The 16,514-nt window shown below is 43.4% G+C and overlaps 1 protein-coding gene across 3 annotated transcripts in view; it reads left to right on the top strand.

Annotated features, from left to right (window-relative positions):
• Nucleotides 1-16,514, top strand: part of ACOXL (acyl-CoA oxidase-like) — a 332,871-nt gene that overhangs the window by 161,088 nt on the left and 155,269 nt on the right. For all 3 annotated transcript variants that reach the window (XM_010829556.1, XM_010829558.1, XM_010829557.1), the window contains exon 11: nucleotides 3,926-4,042. In XM_010829556.1, the coding sequence (XP_010827858.1) occupies nucleotides 3,926-4,042 (117 nt within the window). The remainder of the gene's footprint in view (nucleotides 1-3,925; nucleotides 4,043-16,514) is intronic.

Raw genomic sequence — 16,514 nt, 5'->3', positions numbered from 1 at the left:
TCCTTATGAGTCGCTGGAATCCAGAAATAGCTTTTCCAATCTATCATTTTAAATGGCATCGTTCACAGCCCTCTCACATGGATACTGTGATGCACACTCTTTTTTAAAGACCATGAAAAATTTGAGCTCAGTGACTTTGGGGTTGTTTTCTGGCCCTGAAATAAAATGATGTTTATGGAGAAAAATATAGCCTTTACCTGGCTTTTTAAAGAAAAATAGTAACCCAGTGGAGGAAAAGGATAGGAAGAATTTTATGTCCATATAGATCATAAACTGGAAGAGTAAAAATGTCTGGCAGGCAGTAATTTCTGGCCAGCTGCAGGGATTCTGGTCTGGTGAGCCGTGTTCAGGGCAGCATGCCAAGGATGCTGGCAACCAGAGGACCAGCCTGGACCCTCATGGCCCTCAGTGAGGTAGACTGGGGCCTGAGGCAGGGTGGCAGGCAGGGCTCCTGCTCCTGCCAAGCCCTCTCAGAGTGCAAAGTCTTGAGGCCGCCTCTCTCTGCTGCCTGTGTTGGAGCCAGGCTCCTGGCTCTGGGTTTGATGGTGGTGATCTCAGGGATGACTCTGGCTGCATCTCTGGGCAGAAGAAGAATCGTTAGCTTTGAGTGTCGTCTTTTTACCTGGAGCAGCCACAGAACACATGTGATGGATGGGATGCCAGTGAGAACGTCCTGGCTCAGTGCACAGGAGGACTATCGGTGTCTTGGGCCAGAGAAAGGGGAGGAAAGACTGTGGGTGCTGCCTGCTTTCCACCTACTCCTTTCTTTCCTTCTTTTTTAAAAAAATATTTATTTATTTCACTGTACCAGGTCTTAGATGGGGCACACGGAATCCGATCTTCGTTGCAACATGCAGGATCTTTTTCGTTGCGTCATTTGAACTGTTAGTTGAGGCACGTGGGATCTAGTTCCCCGACCAGGGATCAAATCCAGGCCCCCTGCATTGGGAGCTTGGAGTCTTAGCCACTGGACCACCAGGGAAGTCCCTCATTTCTTCTTTTCTTGTCCTTAGAAGAAAACCCAACCCCAGACCGGCAGAGGGTGGGCTCTTGGGCATAAGGACAAGGTAGATTACTCATCTTATTTGCTTCCCCCATCACAATTGTAAGTGCTTACATCCCACTCAGTACTCCAGTGTCTCCCAGCTGGGCTTTTATCAGAACATCTGTGAACAAGCAAACATTCCAAGGAGACACGGAGGGATGAGAAGTGGAGGAGTCAGGCGTATTGCTGCTGGGAGATGGCAGGACCTTCATCATCTGTCACCTCGCTTTCAGTCTTTCCCACCCACTCACACCTGGCCAGGCTGGGACACCCGAAGACAGGACAGGTCTGCCCTTGGTGAGCTGTGAGTCTGGCCACGGGTGCTGTTTTAAAGCGGTTGTTGTTCAGTCACTCAGTCGTGTCTCACTCTTTAGCAGCTCCGTGGACTGTAGCCCGCCAGGCTCCTCTATCTGTGGGATTCTCCAGGCAAGAATACTGGAGTGGGTTGCCATCTCCTTCTCCAGGGATCTTCCCAACCCACAGATCGAACCCGCATCTCTTGCATTGGCAGGCCGTTTCTTTACCACTGAGCCGTGAGGGAAGGCCCAGTTTAATATTTTATATTGAATAAAATATAAGTGTAAGGAAATTGGTTAGGTATCTAGCAATATGTTTAATACCCCCAAAAGTTAACGATAGATCATACATTCTAATGTGATATGATTTTATCCATGCTGTGAAATGTTTAGTTCTAGCCAGTTAAAGGAGTGGGGACAGATGGAGTTTGTAGAATAACCTGACACTACATTGGTACCAGTTTTTGGTCTATGACTGACTTACTGGTTTCAAAATGATCCAGCCAAAGCTGTCGTCCTACGGTCTGTCGGGCTCGCTTGGCACTGTGCCCTGTTGCGGTCGGGATGGATGGAGGGCGTGGGCAAAGGCTGGGGTCATGTTCCTCGGACAGCCATCTGCAGATGGTTGGACCGGGGAAGCTCTGCTCATAGGAATGAACCTGTGCTCACAGTGGGCCCTCGAGTGCCTGTGTTGGGTCTGTTTTCACTGCCTCATACTCATACGACATGGTCAGGTTCTAAATTCTAGGTGCCTTATGAACTAAAAAGATCATAGTGCCCTTCTTTTAATTACAAATAGTAACAGTATTATTATTATTTATTATATATAGTTTTTGGTTGTGTGGGTCTTAGTTGTGGCATACAGGAGTTGCCACATGAAGGATGTGTGTTTTAGCTGAGGCATACGGGATCTAGTTCCCTGACCAGGGATTGACCCCTGGTCTTCTGCATTGGGAGCAGCGAGTCTTAGCCACTGGACCACCACAGAAGTCCCTGGGAACAATATTAAAGCATGAAATTATAATAAAAAGATCAAATATAAAATTTAAAAAATTTGCCATTTCCTCTTCTTCCTTGAGTAATCCAGTATTCTTGCCTGGAGAATCCCATGGACAGAGGGACCTGGCAGGGAGCAGTCTGTGGGGTCACAAAGAGTGGGACGTGACTGAGTGACTAACAGCAGCAGCAACTGACGAGCGCCTTCATTGCACTGGAGCTGCAGCAGGCTGCCCGTTGGACGGCCTCGCGTGAGTGCTCCTGTGTATGTGTGCACAGGTTTGTGTGCGTATGTGCATGTATATGTGTGTGAGATGTTTCAGAAATAACATTAAAGTTGGGTTGTCCACAGACAGGAGGCTGCCAAGCCCAGACTGTAGAGCATCAGTTTGCACGGAGCAGGGGGTGATCTAGACAAGCCAGGCTCTATGCAGCTGTGAGATTCTGTATGATTAATTGCTGGGCAATGTCTGGGGACCATCCTACCCCACTTTACAAGCAGCTCGAAGCAGGGCCTCTGTTCACCCCTGCATAGCTGCATCAGAGAGAAAGGCAGCCAGGGCTTCCCTGGCGGTCCAGTGGTTAAAACTTCTTGCAGTGCAGGGGGTGAGGGTTCGCTCCCTGCTTGAGGAGCTAAGATCCCACAGGAACCAAAACATAAAACCAGCAATATTGTAACAAATTCGATAAAGCCTCAAAAAAAAAAAGTTATAAAAAGAGAGAGGGAGAGGCAGTGCTGTGCGCAGTGCACAGGGTTTAAGGCAGGATCGACAGATCGCCTTTCCCACGAGAAACTCCAGGGGGATGCAGTTGGCTGAATTAATGACCTGCCTGCGAATCTGACAGAAGCACCAGAGTTCGTTGCCTCCTCGTTGAGTCCTTTTGAAATATGTTCTAGGGTATGTCAGAAACAGTAAAACTGAATAATTAATGATCACAAGGCACTGGAACTATAAAATGCCATGTAAATGTTAAGGTGTAAAAATTACTCTGTGTATTAAATAGATAACTTTGCTGTAAAAATTTCAATGGCAGGAAGGTTAATTTCTAGAGGAGGTGAAAAGCTTTTTGTTGGACTGTCTTCAGAAACTCTCGATATCTTGTTATCTTAACTCTGTTTTAGAAGACTCAGGCATTCTGTTATCTGAAGTTGCTGTTCAGTTGCTCAGTCGTGTCTGACTCTTTGTGACCCCAGGGGCTGCAACATACTTTTACTATCTCCCTGAGATTGCTTAAACTCATGTCCATTGAGTTGGTGATGCCATCCAACCATCTCATCCTTTGTTGCCCCCCTTCTTCTCATGCCTTCACGAGAAGATCCCAGCATCGGGATCTTTTCTAACATGTCATCTCTTTGCATCAGGTGGCCAAAGTATTGGAGCTTCAGCATCAGTCCTTCCAATGAATATACAGTGATTATTTCCTTTAGAAATAACTGGTTCGATCTCCTTGCTGTCCAAGGGACTCTCAAGAGTCTTCTCCAGCGCCATGTTAGAAAACATCAATTCTGAATTATTTAAAGGCAAATGAGTGGGGTGATGTTGCCTGTTAGATTTCGGTAAAGTTATGTTTATTTGCTTCTCTCTAGCCGGAGGCAGTTTGGACCCAAAGCCAGGGAAGAGGTCAAGATTATTGAGCACCAAACGCAGACCCTGCGGCTGATGCCTCATCTGGCCACTGCCTTGGCCCTGACCTTCGCCAGCAGGTGAGATGGCTCCAGGGGTTTGCCCTGTCTCCAAGTGAGTCTGTGGTTTCATTAATAGGTGGGACAGGAGAGGTAGGCAGAGGCTTTACTTTTTTTCCTTTTTTCTTAAAAATTTTATTATTTTAAAAAGTTTACTTGTAACTGAGAAGACATCTAAGAGTCCCTTGGACAGCAATGAGATCAAATCAGTCAATCCTAAAGAAAATCAGCCCTGAATATTAATTGGAAGGACTGATGCTGAAGCTGAAGCTCGAATACTTTGGCCACGTGATGTTCAGAGCTGACTCATTGGACTAGACCCTGATGTTGGGAAAGATTGAGGGCAGGAGGAGAAGGGGACGGCAGAGGATGAGATGGTTGGATAGTATCACTGATTCAATGGACATGAACTTGGGCAAACTTCAGGAGATGGTGAGGGATGGAGAGGCTTAGCATGCTTCAGTCCATGGGGTTGCAAAGAGCCAAAGGCGGCTTAGTGACTGAACAACAGCAGCACTTTTAACTGCAAACACAAAAACATCTGTGGTTAAACTCTAGTGTCAGGTTAAACCTGACATCTGAATCTTGATAGTCTGTGTATCCTGATGAACAGGAGCCATGAAGAATTTGGGAAGACTTAGACTGATGTTTCTCTGGAGTTTCTGAAAGAAACAGACTCAACCCATTAAAATTTTTCCACCTCTGAAGAAGGTTCTGTTTATACTACTATTTTCAAAACTAGGTCAAGGTGTGCACGCTGATGTGGCGATGGCACCCCACTCCAGTACTCTTGCCTGGACAATCCCATGGACGGAGGAGCCTGGTGGGCTGCAGTCCATGGGGTTGCAAAGAGTCGGACACGACTGAGCAACTTCACTTTCACTCTTCACTTTCATGCATTGGAGAAGGAAATGGCAACCCACTCCAGTGTTCTTGCCTGGAGAATCCCAGGGACGGCGGAGCCTGGTGGGCTGCTGTCTATGGGGTTGCAGAGTCGGGCACGACTGAAGCGACTTAGCAGCAGCAGCAGCAGGGGGCATCACTATTGAATAAAAGAGCAGTAATCGTGCTATCAAGTCACAGAGAACTTCACACTTTACAGCTGGCTCTTATCTATGTCTCATAAGCCCTAGATGTTGTCTGGGCAGTTGTATGTCATCACCACATTGTGAACATCAGAAATTCAGGGATTTGCCTGAGACTGTGGCTCGGTGGTAAAGTCTGCCAGCAGTGCAGGAGACACAAGAGATGTGGATTTGATCCCTGGGGAATGAGTAGGTATATGTCTAACTGTATAAGAAATTACCAGTTTTTCAGAAAGTTAGTACCATTTTATACTCTCTTATGCAATGTATAAGTGTTTCAGTTGCTCTGCATCCTTGCCAGCCATTGTTATTCTAAGGTTTTGTCTTGTTTTGTTTTAATTTTAATTTTTTTGTCTTTCTAACACGTGTAATTTTATTACCCTAGTAAATAATGAACTTCCCTGATAGTTCAGTTGGTAAAGAATCCACCTGCAATTCAGGAGACACCAGTTTGATTCCTGGGTCTGGAAGGTCCCCTGGAGAAGGGATCTCCAGGCTACCCACTCTAGTACTCAGGCCTGGAGAATTTCATGGACTGTGTAGTCCACGGGTTCACAAAGAGTCGGACACGACTGAGCAAAATGATGCTGGGTATCTTTTCCTGTGCTTGTTTTCTATCTGTATATTTTCTTCGGTGGAGTATCTGTTCAGTTCTTTTACCCATTTTTAAATTGGGGTGTTAATTTTTTTTTATTGTTGAGTATCAGAGTTTTTTATATATTCTGGATAGAGTCTTTGATATCATACATGTGATTTGTAAGTGTTTTCTCCTGGTTTGTCAGTTTTCTTTTTATCCTCTTAAAAGTGTCTTGATTAGAGCAATAGTTTTAATTTTGATTTGATTTAATAGCTTTAAATTTTTAAATTTGTCTTGGAATTGGGTAATGTGAGTTTTCCTTTCTCAGAATTGTTTTGGCTCTTAGTGCTTTTTGCCTTTTTGTACACGTGTTAGAATCATCTTGTAAATATCTACAAGATGTCTGACATTTTGCTTGACATTGTGTTGAATCTATAGATCAAATTGGGGAGAATTAACTTCTTCATGTTGAGATTTCCAGTTCATGAACACTGGGTTATCTCTCCATTTTAAAAATTATTCTTAGATTTCTACTCCAGTGTTTTGTAGTTTTCAACATACAGATTCTGGACATGTTTTGTTATATTTATACTTAAGCATTTTACTTTTCTTTGCTGGCACTTATTTATTTCTAGTATATAGGAATTACTTTAGTACCTTGTCTGTAGAATTTAATATGTATGGGATTCTTCAGATTACCTATTTCTTCTTGAATGGATTTATTTATTTCATCTAATTTGCCAATCTATAGCAATAGGGCTGGTTTTGGTATTGCTTTGTCATCCTTCTAATACCTGTGGAATCAGCAGTGACTTCTCTCTTTCATTCCTGATTTTTCTTTTTGGTATTTGGTTTTGCTTTTTGAAATGGATTTCTATTGGAATATAGCTGCTTTACAATGTTGTGTTGGTTTCTACTGTACAGCAAAATGAATTGGTCATGCAAATACATCTATCCCCTCAGCGTCGAGTAGAGTTCAATGCCGTGTGTTATACAGCATGTTTTAATTAGTTATATAAATATATACATATTTATATATGTATATTTTATATACATACACATATATTTATATATGTAAAAACTTATACAACTAATTAAAACAAGCATTTTAATTAGTTATATAAATATATACATGTATATATACATATATAAATATGTATATATTTATATAATGAATTAAAATACACATATAATAAACACATATTTATATATTATATATTTATGTAACTAATTTGTATCTATTTATATATTATATTTATGTATAATTATATCACTGCAGATGGTAACTGTAGCCATGAAATAAAAAGACACTTGCTCCTTGGAAGAAAAGTTATGACCAACCTAGACAGCTTATTAAAAAGCAGAGACATTACTTTGCCAACAAAGGTCCGTCTAGTCAAAGCTATGGTTTTTCCAGTAGTCATGTATAGATGTGAGAGTTGGAGTATGAAGAAAGCTGAGCGCTGAAGAATGGATGCTTTTGAACTGTAGTGTTGGAGAAGACTCTTGAGAGTCCCTTGGACAGCAAGAAGATCCAACCAGTCCATCCTAAAGGAGATCAGTCCTGAATATTCATTGACTATTCAGCACTGATGGTGAAGTTGAAACTCCACTACTTTGGCCAGCTGATGTGAAGAATGGACTCATTGGAAAAGATCCTGATGCTGGGAAGGATTGAAGGCAGCAGGAGAGGGGGACGACAGAGGATGAGTTGGTTGGATGGTGTCACCGACTCAATGAACATGAGTTTAAGTAAACTCCGGGAGTTGGTGATGGACAGGGAGGCCTGGCGTGCTGCAGTCCATGGGGGTCACAAAGAGTTGGACACTGAGCGACTGAACTGAACTGATATATATATAGCTTTATATATATCTTATACACAGTATCAATAGTGTATTTGCAAAGCAGAAATAGAGACACAGATGTAGAGAACAAATGTATGAATACCAAGAAGGAACTGGGGGGTCTGAAGAATTGGGAGATTAGGATTGACATATACATTCCTGATATTTTGTTCTCTCTCTCTGTCTTTCTCTCCCCTTCATCAGTTTGCATAGGTTTATCAATTACATTGTTTTTTCAAAAAACAGATTGAATGCAATTGATTTTCTCTATTGTTTTTCTGCTTTCAATTTTATTGGTATCTGCTTCAATGTTGATCCTAGGTAGCATATTCAAAAGCAGAGACATTACTTTGCCAACAAAAGTTCGTCTAGTCAAGGCTATGGTTTTTCCTGTGGTCATGTATGGATGTGAGAGTTGGACTGTGAAGAAGGCTGAGCGCCGAAGAATTGATGCTTTTGGACTGTGGTGTTGGAGAAGACTCTTGAGAGTCCCTTGGACTGCAAGGAGATCCAACCAGTCCATTCTAAAGGAGATCAGCCCTGGGATTTCTTTGGAAGGAATGATGCTAAAGCTGAAACTCCAGTACTTTGGCCACCTCATGCGAAGAGTTGACTCACTGGAAAAGACCCTGATGCTGGGAGGGATTGGGGGCAGGAGGAGAAGGGGACGACAGAGAATGAGATGGCTGGATGGCATCACTGACTCGATGGACGTGAGTCTGAGTGAACTCCGGGAGTTGGTGATGGACAGGGAGGTCTGGCGTGCTGCGATTCATGGGGTTGCAAAGAGTCGGACACGACTGAGCGACTGATCTGATCAATGTTGATTATTTCTTTCCTTCTGTTTGTTCCGCTTTAATTTGTTCTCTCTCTCGTAAGGTTAATTTGTTCTCTCTCTCTATCTCCCAAGGCTTTGGGACCTTCCTTCTTGCCTAATCATTTAGTACAAAATTTTTTCTCTAAGCCTCACTTTAGCTACATCCCTCTGCTTTTGATATGCACTATTTTCATTTTCCCTTTCATTCAGTTCAAAACTTCTGCTTCGACTTCTTTGGTTATTTAGAAGTGCTGTCCTAGTACTTCTAGTACAAGAATATCTTATGCAAGATTCTGTTCTTTCAAATTTAAGGCCCAGAACACACACACACAAATCTAATAAGTTCCACGTTGTGAAGACTATGTCTTCTGTTATAGTGGGAGGATGGTTCTATAAATGTCAGTCAGGTTAAGCTGGTTTATTCTGCTCTGCAGACCATGCACATCCTTACCGATTTCCTGCCTCTTGTTCTTTTTTTTTTTGTTTCAGTTATTTTATTTTATTTATTTATTTTTTAATTTTATTTTATTTTTAAACTTTACATAATTGTATTAGTTTTGCCAAACATCAAAATGAATCCATCACAGGTATACATGTGCTCCCCCTCCTGAACCCTCCTCCCTCCTCCCTCCCCATACCATCCCTCTGGGTCGTCCCAGTGCACCAGCCCCAAGCATCCAGTATCGTGCATTGAACCTGGACTGGCATCTCGTTTCATACATGATATTTTACATGTTTCAATGCCATTCTCCCAAATCTTCCCACCCTCTCCCTCTCCCACAGAGTCCTACACAGATTTGCCCATTTCTTCTTTCAGCTTTATTAGTTTTTGTCTTTAGTATTTTGCCATTTTTAAGATGCATATACATGTAAGGATTATTGTATTTTCTTGGACAGTTGATCCCTTTATCATCATGTCATTTTTCTCTTAATCCTTGAGAACATTCCTTGTCCTGAAATCTATTTTGTCATATTAATATATTACAGCTACTCCATGTTCCTTTGACCTAGTGTTTCATAGTACATCTTTAGCATACCTTTGTTTTTAACCTGAATATCCATTTGAAGTGGGTTTCTTTATAAAACAGAGGATAGTTAGGTCTTGAAATTTTTTTTTAAAATCTAACTTGAAAATCTCTGACTTTTAGCTGTTGTGTTTAGACCAATTGCATTTAAAGTGATTGTTGATATGTTTGGATTAGTAGACAGCTGATTCTGTTTTTTCCATCTGTTTTTTTGTTACTTTTCTCTTTTTTCTGCCTGCTCTTAGATTGAATGAATATTGCTTATTATTCTGTTTTGTCTCCTTGATTGACATTATTTATACTTCTTTTGAAAACATTTTAATTGTTGACCAGGGTTTACAGTACACATCTTTAGTGAATTAGAGTCCACAGTAAACTATTATCTTGCCTCCCCTGTGGTGTAAGGACAGTGTATTCCCAATTCCTCCCTTGCATCCTTTTTCTGCTATTGTTGTCACACAATTTACTTTAAAATATGCTGCAAATATGCAGTGCATTGCTACTGATTTTCTTATACATAGTCATGTTTTAGAGCAATTAAAAATAAGTAAAATAGATTTTTTTTTACCTTTCTTTATTCAGTTGCCAACATTGTTAATTTACTTGTGTAGATCCAAATTTCTAATTGATACCATATTTGTTCTGCCTGAAGAATTTCTAACATTTCTTGTAAAATAGGTCTGCTAGCAATGAATTCACCCCATTTTTTTGGAGAAAGTCTATATTTCTCCTTTTTTTTAAAAAAGACATTAGCAGTATACCCAGAATTCTGGGTTGATAGTTTATTTTTCTTTGAGCATCTTAACAATGTCACTGTATAGGCTCATTTTTTTCCATTTTATTTATTTAAGTTGAAGTACAATTGCTTTACAATGTTGTATTAGTTTCTGCTGTACAACAGCATGAATCAGCCATGTGTATACGTATTTCCCTTCCCTCCTGGGCCTTGCTCACACCCCACCATCCCACCCCTCTGTGTTCTATAGGCTTCTTGATTTCTTGATTCTCATGAAAAAACAGCCGTCATTTTTCTGTCTGTTTCCCTGTATTCGCAGTATATTCCCACTTGAACTGCTTTTAAGAGTTTCTCTTGTTCTTTGATTTTCAGGGTTTGATTATGTTGGCCGAGGTGTGGTTTTGTGGTTTTGTATGTCTGTGCTGTTTGGAGTTTGTAGAGCCTCTGGGATCTGTGGGTTGAAGTTTCTCATCAAATTTGGAAATATTTTGGCCATTATTTCTTTAAATATTTCTTCTGCCTCTTTCTTTCTTTCCCTCTACACAGATGTTAACCTGCTTCATATTGTCCTACATGTCACTGAAGTTATGTTCTTTTTTTTCTTTATACTTCAATTTGGATAATGTCCATGGATCTGTCTTCAAGTTTTCTGATTCTTTTGTATACAATGTCCAATCTACTAAAAAGTGCTGATCCCTCCCTGGAATTCTATTCATCAAGGCTCCTTGAAGCTTTTGTTCTTTGACGGCACTTTAGGAAAATATGATTTTTATTTTATCCACTTTCTTGCTGTTATTAAGGGATCAAAAATCTCTGGTGTCCTTTTATATCTTAGCCCTGTGACATTTCTTTAATCTTATTGATGTCATCTGAAACTGTCGCTAACTCCCTACAAAATGTTGTTGTTCAGTCACTCAGTCATGTCTGACTCTTTGTGACCCCATGGACTGCAGCATGCCAGGCTTCCCTCTCATTCTATCACTGTCTCCTGGAGTTTACTCAAACTCATGTCTGGTTAGTCAATGGTACCACCCAACCATCTCATCCTCTGTTGTCCCCTTCTCCTCCTGTCCTCAATCTTTCCCAGCATCAGGGTCTTTTCCAATGAGTTGGCTCTTCGAATCAGGTGGGTAATGTATTGGAGCTTCAGCTTCAGCATCAGTCCTTCCATTGAATATTCAGGGTTGATTTCCTTTAGGATGGACTGGTTTGATCTCCTTGCAGTCTAAAGGACTCTCAAGGGTCTTCTCCAACACCACAGTTCAAAGACCTCACATACCCCTTTTGATCTTACACTTCCTGACTTGCTTCAACTGAGCCAGATAATTCTTGACACAAAGGTTGGTTTTCAGTGGTTCTCTGATGTGCTTTTTAAAAACGACAGACTCTCTGCACCTACTCCCATGATTCAGATTCACTTGATCTAGGGAGCATCCTAAGGAATCCAGAGTTATTATGCTCTTAAGTTCCTTGGTGATTCTTATGAGCAGCCAGAGCTGAGAATTGCAGGAACTTTTTTAGGAAGTTTCCTAGCATGACCTGCAAATAATTTTCACTAATAGTTAAGAAGCAGCAGTATTAAATTATCATGAACATTTATGGTGGAGCAAAATAACTTGACAATGAAACCTAAGAATGTTTTGCATGCATGCCAAAGACAAACGAAATTTTTCCTTTGACTTTTTTGCCCAGTGGGATCTGTGGTATTATGAAGAGGGAAGGGTGTCTGTAAATTCTTAATCTACAACTGACAAATCCATGACAAAAGAAGTTACTGGACCACATAACAAATAGGCACTATATAGTCCACACTGATAAGTTTATATATATATACACAAACACGTATTTGTACACATGTGTATAACTTTATATATATACATATAAACACCCATCTTTATATATAACAAAAGTGTTATATGTATCTACATATTTCTTTTTTCTTCAGCTCCATCTTTATTCTTTATTTACTTATTGTAAAAATAATAGTTGTACTTTATTTTTATTTGAGATGTAGTTGCTTTCACAATGTTGTGTCAGTCTCTGCTCTACAATGAAGTGAATCGCCTCTAAGTATGCGTATGTCCCGTCCCTTTGGGATTTCCCCTTCCCCTCATCGTGCACATCTAGGTCGCCACCGAGCACCGAGCTGAGCTCCCTGTGCTTTATATCAAGTTCCTGCTGCTGCTGCTGCTAAGTTGCTTCAGTCGTTTCCGACTCTGTGTGACCCCATAGACGGAAGCCTACCAGGCTCCCCCGTCCCTGGGATTCTTCAGGCAAGAACACTGGAGTGGGGTGCCATTTCCTTCTCCAATGCATGAAAGTGAAAAGTGAAGGTGAAGTCGCTCAGTCGTGTCCGACTCTTCGTGACCCTGTGGACTGCAGCCTACCAAGTTCCTCCGCCCATGGGATTTTCCAGGCAAGAGTACTGGAGTGGGAATTGCCCCTAGGACCTCCCTGATTTTCATGACCTTTACCTCCTTGGGCCCCGAGTGGCCTCTGGTCTAGTTCAGTGTCCCCAGCATGGCTCTGTTGTTCCCTGCCTTGTTTTCCTTCTCCCTGTCCCCCAATAGCAGAAGGAGGTGGACCCACTGAAAATCTGGTTAAAGGAATCCCCAGGACAAAGTGCCGCAACTGTGGGGAGAGATTGTCTGTGTTTTATTTTATTTTATTTTTTTTATTTTATTTTTAAACTTTACATAATTGTATTAGTTTTGCCAAATATCAAAATGAATCCGCCACAGGTATATATGTGTTCCCCATCCTGAACCCTCCTCCCTCCCCATACCATCCCTCTGGGTCATCCCAGTGCTCTAGCCCCAAGCATCCAGTATCGTGCATCGAACCTGGACTAGCATCTCATTTCATACATGATATTTTACATGTTTCAATGCCATTCTCCCAAATCTTCCCACCTGAAAAGAAGGTGGCGTTTCTGTGACAAAGTCTGGCTTTCCTATTTCTCTCTCATTTACCAACCCTATTGCTTCTCTTCCTAGTCAGGAAATAGTTTAATGCAGTTGGTTGTTACATGACAGAATTTAATGCTAAGTACCTCTCCCCAACACCCTACTTTTTAAAAAAAATTATTTTTAAAGTTTGGCTGCACCAGGTCTTAGCTGCAGGGTGTGTGTGCATGCATGCTCAGTCATGTCTGACTCTTTGTGACCCTGGGGATTGTAACCCCCCAGGCTCCTCTGTCCACGGGATTTTCCAGACAAGAATACTAGAATGGGTTGCCATTTCCTCCTCCAAGTGATCTTCCTGACCCAGGGATCGAACCCATATCTCCTGCATTGGCAGGTGGATTCTTTACCACTGAGCCAACCCAGAATCTACCTCCTTGATAAGGGATTGAACCTGTGTCCCCTGCATTGTGAGTGTGAAGTCTTAGCCACTGGACCATTAGGGAAGTCTCCCTAAACACCCCTCTTTTTAAAAACTAAGGTTATCAAAACTTGGTTACAGGTTCCTTCTTCCAGTTCCTGTGGGCACAGTTCTACCAGTCAACTGACTGCAGTTTCAGGGTCTGGGTAACCTGAGGTTCGATGGGTTAGACGTTTGTTCAATGCATTGGGTTCCATTCAAGTGTAGAGAAACAGCTGTGAGGGTCTAGGCCTACGGGTGTATGTGGCTGGAGTTAGGTGATCAGGGAAAACACCCCACCAGCCAGGCTCAGCAGCCCTGCCTCTCTTCCCATCTAATGTAATCAAAGTGCAAAGAGTCAGAGCTTCATGTCACAGTAAGATGCAGGTCATGGAAGTGAAATGGGACAGCTCCTTGCAGGGCACATCACGTATGTCCATGTCCTCAGCAGTCATACGGCCCCTTGCTAGTCGGGCTGCCAGGTAAATTGTGGTCTCCCAGTTGACTTTGAGTTTCAGATGCCGACACACGGCTTTGAGGTCTCAGTGTGTTCCCAGGACGGCAACAGGGAGCGTGCTCTTAAACTAAAGATTAAGCACTATTTGTCTGGAATTCAGATTTTCCTGGGCATGCTCTGCTTCTCTTTGTTGAATCTGGCAGTCTTGCTGGAGTCAGACGTGGTCCCTGCCTCATGGAGCTTTGCTGTTTCGTCTGGGTTTTGACAGTAGCGGGTTGGTAAGCGGATCTGGTTCCCAAACCCTTCTCCTTGCCCATTGCCTCTGCAAGTCTGGAGATGGGGTGGGCCTGCTTGGGCCTTAGCAAGCCCCCCGCCCCCCTGGCCCACTCCACTCATGTCCTCTTGGCCTTGACAAGGAGGGGACAGAACCGGATGTCCTTTGGCACCTGCTTCTCTAGAAGAGGTAGGACGCATGTCCCACCTGGCTGCTCAGCTGCCAGGCAGAGCCAACTCAACAGGGAGGGGGCTGGCTCAATGGGGGTGTCTGTTCCAGGTGATGGGGGCCCCTTGAGGAGCCTGCCAGGTCTTCCTCCTTCCTCTCCCCCTCTTCCCCTCATGTGTGGCAGGTCCCTCTCTAGGCCTGAGGACTTGAGAGCCAACAGAACCGTCACAGCCCTGCTGGGGTGGCCCCATGGCCGGGGAAGACAGGCGGCCCGTTTCCCTGTGGCTGTGCATGCCCATCCTCGGGTCACTTCTTATCCTTGGAGGGGCTCCTTCCCATGCTGGTGCTCCAGTGTCTTCCATGCATCCTGGCTCAGGGCTGTGCCCATGGGTGCCTAGCACCTGGGCCTTACTGAACCTCTGTGTTCTCACTCACTATGACAGTAATTAGCGATTGTGATGGGAATGTTTCTGTTGGTATTCAGTCGCTAAGTCGTGTCTGACTCATTGAGACCCCATGGATTGTAGCCTACCAGACTCCTCTGTCCGTGGGATTTCCCAGGCAAGATTAATGGAGTGAGTTGCGCTGCCCTCCTCCAGGGGCTTTTCCCAACTCAGGGACTGAACCCATGTCTCCTGCAGTGGCAGGCAGGTTCTTTACTGCTGAGCCACCAGGGAAGCCCACATGGTGGGAATACATGCCAATAACTGTCAGTTGCTGTGTGGCCATTATCCCAAGACATCTCAAACTTTCCACACCCATCCTGCCAGTTATCACATTCTGGTGACTTTTCCTTCTACTATGAAATCCCTTAAAGCTCACCGTCTCCAGCATCTTGCCAGCTCCCTCTCTTGCCTCTGTGCACCCCACATCCAGCCTGGCCCTGGTCAAATCCATTCTCCACAAGTTCCATAGCTGGGATGAAATCTGAATTCTTACCTGCCTGCTGGGACCCTCCCATGGGCTCTCTCTGTCTTCTGCACCGGAAGAAACTTGCTCCCTCATGTGGCACCCAGGGCACCTTTACCTGCCTGGCCCCTAAGACCCCCAACCCATCTGTCGCCTCTTCTGTCCTTCACCCAGGCCTGGATCAACCTATTTCCTGCTTCAGCCTTTCTTACAGTAGCCCCCTCCCTCATCCCACCACTCACCTCTCACATCTTTGCCTCCCATCACCTGTTGTCATGTGCCCTAACTCACCTTCTTCCCTGAGCCCCTCCTGGAATTTGTTGTTGTTCAGTCACTAAGTCATGTCTGACTCTTTGGGACCCCATGGACTGCAGCACACCAGGCTCCTCTGTCCTCCACTGAGGACAGACTCCTCCTGGAGTTTGCTCAGATTCCTGTCCATTGAGTTGGTGATGCTATCTAACATCTAATCCTCTGTTGTCCCCCTCTCCTCTTGCCCCCAATCTTTCCCAGCATCAGGGTCTTTTCCAATGAGTTGGCTCTTCACATCAGGTGGCCAGAGTATTGGCACTTCAGCATCCATCCTTCCAATGAATGTTCAGGGTTGATTTCCTTTAGGATTGACTGGTTTCGATCTCCTTGTTATCCGAGGGATTCTCAAGAGTCTTCTCCAGCACCACAGTTCAAAAGCATCTATTCTTTGGCACTCAGCCTTCCTTATGATCCAACTCTCACATTCATATGTGACTACTAGAAAAGCCATAGCTTTGACTATACTTACCTTTCTGTTGGCAAAGTGATATTTCTGCTTTTTAAGATGCTGTCTAGGTTTGTCATAGCTTTCCCTACACTGAAACCAAGCACCACACAAGGGCCAACAAGTTCCAGGGCAAGACATACCACACAAAGTCTCCAGCAACACAGGAACACAGCCCTGAGCTCCAATATACAGGCTGCCCAAAGTTACTACAAACCATAGACATATCGTAACTCATTACTGGACACTTCATTGCACTCCAGAGAGAAGAAATCCAGCTCCACCCACTAGAACACCGACACAAGCTTCCCTAACCAAGAAACCTTGACAAGCCACCTGCACAAACCCACACAGAGTGAGGAAATGCCACAATAAAGAGAACTCCACAAACTGCCAGAATACAGAAAGGACACCCCAAACTCAGCAATTTAAACAAGATGAAGAGACAGAGGAATACCCAGCAAATAAAGGAACAGGATAA

The sequence above is a fragment of the Bison bison genome, unplaced genomic scaffold, assembly GCF_000754665.1.
Source record: "Bison bison bison isolate TAMUID 2011002044 unplaced genomic scaffold, Bison_UMD1.0 scf7180017864508, whole genome shotgun sequence".
Taxonomy (NCBI): domain Eukaryota; kingdom Metazoa; phylum Chordata; class Mammalia; order Artiodactyla; family Bovidae; genus Bison; species Bison bison.
This window is presented reverse-complemented; position numbering and strand designations above follow the sequence as displayed.